The following is a 6,782-nucleotide window of genomic DNA, read 5'->3' as shown; positions in this document are numbered from 1 at the left end:
TCCTCCTCTCCCTAGCTCTCTCCCTCCTCTCCTCTCCCTCCTCTCCTCTCACTACCTCCCTACATCCCTCCTCTCCCTACTTCCTCTCCTCTCCCTACCTCCCTCCTCTCCCTACCTCCCTTCCTACTCTCCCCTCTCCCTTCCTCCCAGATGGGTGTATTGCCTCCACGGCTAACCTGGGGGATGTTGCGTGATACATGTGTTTGTATGTATTTGGATAAATTAATTTGCAGGGCCTATATTGCAAATGCAGACATGGACACATGCAAACACATAACCTCACACACACAGATGACTACACACACATACACACACACATACAATGCATGCTTACACACACAGACACACACACAATGCATACTTACACAAAAAGACACACACACACAATGCATGCTTACACACAGACACACACACAATGCATGCTTACACACACAGACACACACACAATGCATGCTTACACACACACACACACACACACAGACACACACACAATGCATGCTTACACACACACAGAGAGACACACACACAATGCATGCTTACAAACACAGACACACACACAATGCATGCTTACACACACAGACACACACACAATGCATGCTTACACACACAGACACACACACAATGCATGCTTACACACATAGACACACACACACAATGCATGCTTACACACACAGACACACACACAATGCATGCTTACACACAAAGACACAGACACAATGCATGCTTACACACACAGACACACACACAATGCATGCTTACACACACAGACACACACACAATGCATGCTTACACACACAGACATAGCTGGACAAACGTAGAGACAGGTGGTGAGATAGATGGTCAGATGGACACATACACATACACACAGATTCTACATTCTCTCTCTCTCTCTCCTTGTCTCTCTCGTCATTCTCTCTCTCTCCTTCTCTCTCTCTTGTCATTCTCTCTCTCTCTCCTTCTCTATCTCTTGTCATTCTCTCTCTCTCTCCTTGTCTCTCTCTTGTCATTCTCTCTCTCTCTCCTCTCTCTCTCCTTCTCTATCTCTTGTCATTCTCTCTCTCTCCTTTCTCTCTCTTGTCATTCTCTCTCTCTCCTTCTCTATCTCTTGTCATTCTCTCTCTCTCCTTCTCTATCTCTTGTCATTCTCACTCTCTCTCCTTGTCTCTCTCTTGTTATTCTCTCTCTCTCTCCTTGTCTCTCTCTTGTCATTCTCTCTCTCTCTCTCTCTCTCTCTCCTTGTCTCTCTCTCTTGTTATTCTCTCTCTCTCTCCTTGTCTCTCTCTTGTCATTCTCTCTCTCGTAGTTTACAGTCAAATAAACCAAATTCAGAGATTATCTAAATTGTATTTCAAGTTAAAGTTTAATCATTTAAATGTTGGGTCAGTAACTGTTCTATCCTTCCCAGACATAAATAAACACACACATACACACAGACCACATTAACTCATATCCTGTAAGCTATCGATCTGAAGGTAAGTCATATAGAAACGACAGTTCGAGACACCCCTTTTACCCTGTGGACCTCGGGGTAAAAATCAGGACAGTAATTGACCTGTCCTCTTGAGACAGACACACCGTTTGAGATCTTCCTTATAGGTAACTCTACGTTGTCGATGAAGTAGGTCAAACGGCATTAAAACAACAACAAAAACAAACAGAAAATATTTGGGATACACGGTTTGTTCCTTAGATCTGTAAAGCTAATGAGTCACAAAGAGGAGCAGACAGGGAGTTACTATAGTGGTGGAATGTCCACTGAGCCCTGAGTGATGTTATGAGCTGCACCCTGGGACTGTTGATGGGCTTAAACACAGTCCTGCTTCAGGCTCACCTGTCCATCACCCTCACCGATTCCTCTCAACTGAATAAAACTGTGGGGTGATTCGTCTGACAGAAAATAACACTGTTTCTGCCGCTAACCCACAATGCAGTTGTATCGTCTCTTACAGGATTAAATGTGATCTAACTATACATATTGTAGGTGCAAGGCAACAGGCAACCTCTATTGCAGTACTCATGAGCAGTGAGCACATTATCTGCATACTTGGTGAAGGGGATTGCTGTGAACCACACCTGATGAAAATCACCTGTAATACCAAATTACTGTCCTAATCCTGTTGCTGATGAATTAAACTGACACCGATTTGGACTCCTCTCAACCTGCTATGAATAGAGAATCAAACCACCTGATTTTTGGTATTTCTCAGGCCTGTAGACAACGGCATGATTGCTGTTGTTTGAAAGGTGACAGCGGAAGTCAGCCAGCTGCGGGTGACAGGGAACACGGCACAGCAGATGGAGGCTGCATGCCTAGGCTACACCAATGTTACGGTCTCATCAGCCCACGAGGCCACGTCACAACTGACAATAACAGGATCTACACTGAGAAAGTAGTCTTTCCTTTGTCTTGGTGAAATTTTAGAGCCATGTGACGTGCAAAATACGTTTTGTTAAAAAAGACATTGGTTAAATTGAATTCTTTATGCTGTCATGATTTTATTAGTTTTTTTTAAATTATCATTAATTGGCATTGATATTTGAGGTCGGGGATTAAAACACTGAAAGGCTTAAAAATGATAGAATATAAAGAAGATTAAAACATGCAATAGAATGGGTTAAATCCAGTGAAAACGGGGGTAGAGTAAATGATTAGTCTCGATGTTAAATGTCGGTGTGTGGGATAGAACGGGTCTAACCCTGCTCAACAAGAAACACATTGGACAAAGATTACATCACAGACCTCTGTTATGAATTAGCTAGATTAGGCCACTATGAAATTGGATTTATGCACGGGAGAGAGCACTGGGAAAACTCTGGATTGATTTAATTGATTTAAAATTGGATTATCGGACTTTTTTTAAATCATATGCCCACAAGCATCTTCAATCAGATGTAGCCTAATCTATAACATAACAGGTCGTGCCTGGAAAAATCACATTGATAAACTACACATGACTCATGATTTAAGGCAGTAAATGAAGGCCTTCCTACTTGAATCCACCAGCGTGGAATCCACAACGAAGAAGCAAATAGCTGAAAGATTTCGGTGGCCTTGTCGGTGAATACTGTAGATACATGTTCCATGAAGTTATACCAGACGGCGGAACATCGACTACATTTGTACAATTTTGATCCACATGCTCTTTCTTGGCCTCAATAATTTAGTATTCAGATTGGGATTTTTGTAAATAAAGTTTAGGTCTACAATGCACAATATACCGATAAAACGCCTATGCAGCAGCTGCTGCCGCGGTCAAAATAAACTAAAGAAACTAGACTGCGTAGAATAATGACATAATTAACATGCACTTGCATTTCACACTGACATAATAAATAGGGATAATGTGGCAGAGAATGATACCATCCTCAAAATGCATGACTGAATGGGCTAACTGAAATAATACATGATCTCAAGGAAATCATGACTGAATGGGCTAACTGAAATAATACATGATCTCAAGGAAATCATGACTGAACATGAAGATAATATATTTCACGACGCAATGAACATGGCACTATTCTAAATATTGGTGCAGTGTGTGTGTGTGTGTGTGTGTGTGTGTGTGTGTGTGTGTGTGTGTGTGTGTGTGTGTGTGTGTGTGTGTGTGTGTGTGTGTGTGTGTGTGTGTGTGTGTGTGTGTGTGTGTGTGTGTGTGTGTGTGTGTGTGTGTGTGTGTGTGTGTGTGTGTGTGTGTGTGTGTGTGTGTGTGTGTGTGTGTGTGTGTGTGTGTGTGTGCGTGAGAGAGACAGAGAGAGACAGAGAAGGGGATAGATCCTATAAATTGAATGATAAGGTGTTATGTATGACTAAAGTCTAATTGCAAAGAAATGTAAAACCTTCCAAGAAAACGACGGCAGGTTATTCATCCTAACACAGTAGCGTATGACTGTCACATGGGTTCTCACCAAATAGTACTTTAAAACACATGCAATTTGAATAGAACATAGTTTCCCAAACTATGGATGATGATTGGGTCGTGTGTCCTGTGTGGCTCAGTTGATAGAGGTTATGGGTTCAATTCCCACGGGGGACCAATGTGAAAATGTATGGGCTTACTAATGCAAGCTGCTCTCGATATGACTAAAATAAAGACATTGTGAGGTCTCCTGATATGAACGTGGTGTAAGAACACCTGTTCATACAAGGGTTTTTCATTAACACTTGACAATTACGCACATGGACAGAAATGTAAGAATGTAACAATAAGTTATTAGAATTAATAAATACATTAATTTTTAATGTGGAATTTAAAATTGTAAAATTAAATAGTACGTTTTGGTTGCACAATTATTTTGGTTTTAAATGTTAATTAATTATTGCACAAATATGCCCAAAACATGCACATGTGAAGGCGTAATAATAACCATGAATGTACTTTAGATTGTGCATGCTATCAGCGGGTCATCACAAATAAAGTTATTCTGCACTTGCGATTTTTCAGGTTTTGCAGCTCGTGCTTTAAAATCATACCATTCCATCCCTCTTGGAAAAGATCAAAACGTGGTTTGCAATGAAACATAAACAGCTATAGAAGAAGATGTGTGTTTATAGTATACCGTGCTTGCTCCAGTATCACACTGTAAACATGTAAATTCATCCTAATAATTGCCAGTGATAATGGTAATTGAATTCAGTATTTTATATACAAAATTCCCATATTTAGGCTATTATCAAATGATCTATAAGGTGATCATACTCACGTCGTATTATTTCTCTTTGAGACAGTGATAGGTGCTGAGGGTTCCCCTGCTTGCGACGGGACATTGTCCCTGCATCTACTCTGGCATCGCCCGGAAAACTGCGCGTGGGTTCGGCTTGCTCCGTGGTGCTCCGCTGGTCTGGTGCCCGGTAACTTTTTCAAAGTGCTTCCAATTGAGACGACTAACATGAAGCTACAGTAAGTGAAAAAAGGCCAAGTTTTTTTTATTGTAGTTGTTGAAAGGCGAGTAAAACGTTTGTCGACTGTCCAGTCCTCGCAGAATTATTTCACCCTAAGCGCAACACCTGGAGGGGTTAAACTGTTGGAGTTACAGCAGGCACATGCAAGTTCATGCAAATATTTCTGTTTGGTTATTTTGTGTCAATAACCTCAACGGAATTATTGCAATAATTGCAGAGAATAAAACCCATTAGAATTCCGACGAGGTACCCTCTGCCCTCTGCGTTCTCTACTGGGGAAGCCTACCGTTCATGCCACTCTTCGCTCGATGGGCCAATATTCGATTCAACTGTCACCTCTTCTCTCCTCTGTTATTTTCTTGCAGAATTACAACAAATGTCCTATTAATTCAATAACTGAACCCCAAAATTTCCACCGGTGTTGGTTCTGCCAAGTGCTGTGAGCTTTGGCACCATTCAGTCCTCGCGGTGCGAGTCTTGACAGAAGCGAAAGGAATGGCACAGAACTCTCCGCTCTAGGAGTTGACAGAGGGAGACGGAGACAGACTACAGCACAGCCAGCCAGTCAGACACCTCCTATTTTTCTCCTTCCAAACAGCCGAGGTCCAGTGCTTCCTGATGTCTCTTTCTCCTTTCACAGTGACGAGTCTGTCCTATCGCTTTGGGAGAATCCCGCGTGTGTGTGTGGCTGGGATTGCCTCCGTAGAATGGGATAAGACTTCAGATTCAAGTGCGGACGTGACGTTGCGTCCACGCTGAGAGAGACATCAGTGCGACTTGGGAGGCGACGAGCAGTGACTCGCGCGCCCATTAGTGGGCTATCGTTAGTGCGCGCGTTTGGCGCGTGCGGGAAGGAATCAAGTGGACACGGAGAAACCAAAACAACCCAGTTCCGGTGCAGACGAACCGTTCCAAATTGGTTTCACAATGATATGATGGCATATCATGTCACTGATTTCAAGGTCGATTTTTAAAAAAACTTTAAACTGTCAGTAAGGCTACTTTGAGTCTGATAAATTATTTGAAGACTGACTTTTAAGCAATACGCATAGAAGCGGGTTTCTTCAACATTCAGTACGGACATTGGCTTTTCGTAAATGCTATAGCAATTTTTCCTTAAGCCTATGGTTATCACTAATGCAATGTTTCAGTTATTTATAATGTTGCACATTTGTAGGCTAGAATAAGACACGTAGACCTACAGAACAATAATGCTAAATAATAAACAATAATTTAAAAAAAACTATACATTGTTGTGAGGGCAATATATTTAATTGTGTGCATTTATAACGATTCTTGAATTGATTGATTGATTAATTGAGGTAGCGAACTTGTAATATTTCAAAGCAAGAAAAATAACTGGGAGAGCAATCAATTACTACAATAGACAGACATACTGCACAGGTATGTCAAGGCGGGAACACCTCCCCTGTGTTTGCCTGTGTTCTTCTACATATTCATCCCTGCCTTGTTGTGAAGCAACAGTACCCTCTGTTGGCATGACGATGTTAGACTATTTGCCAAGCTTCCCCTGTCCTACCTCTCTGTCTGTTCATTTGTTAATAATAGTAGTTCATTTTGATTTCATTTTACAGAGTGGTAAAACAGTTGACCTGATACACTATCAGATTTTCTCACATCATCTGTTGGAAAGACGATGTTGTTTATACCTCCTAACATTCCCCTGTATCTGTGTCTTAAATCATTGGATTTCATTTTACAACATGTCCAATTTGTAAGTCGCTCTGGATAAGAGCGTCTGCTAAATGACTTAAATGTAATGTAAATGTAATGTATTATTAGCTAGTGGTTCAGAACAGTTGACCTCTCACTTGTCAAATTTCCTCACGTAATTGTTCATTTAAATGCCATTTAAATTGCC

The 6,782-nt window shown here is 41.3% G+C and overlaps 1 protein-coding gene across 1 annotated transcript in view; it reads right to left on the bottom strand.

Annotated features, from left to right (window-relative positions):
• LOC135557927 (B-cell lymphoma/leukemia 11B-like) overlaps window positions 1-5,705 on the bottom strand; it is a 70,670-nt gene extending 64,965 nt beyond the window's left edge. The window contains exons 1-2 of the mRNA XM_064991647.1: window positions 5,187-5,705; window positions 4,702-4,893 (exon numbers count right to left, since the gene is read on the bottom strand). Of these exons, the coding sequence (XP_064847719.1) occupies window positions 4,702-4,765 (64 nt within the window). The 5' untranslated portion in view covers window positions 4,766-4,893; window positions 5,187-5,705. The remainder of the gene's footprint in view (window positions 1-4,701; window positions 4,894-5,186) is intronic.
• Window positions 5,706-6,782: the final 1,077 nt, after the last annotated feature.

Source organism: Oncorhynchus masou, chromosome 16 (genome assembly GCF_036934945.1).
Source record: "Oncorhynchus masou masou isolate Uvic2021 chromosome 16, UVic_Omas_1.1, whole genome shotgun sequence".
Lineage (NCBI taxonomy): Eukaryota > Metazoa > Chordata > Actinopteri > Salmoniformes > Salmonidae > Oncorhynchus > Oncorhynchus masou.
The sequence above is the reverse complement of the archived record's forward strand: the minus strand, read 5'-3'. Positions and strand labels throughout refer to the sequence as shown.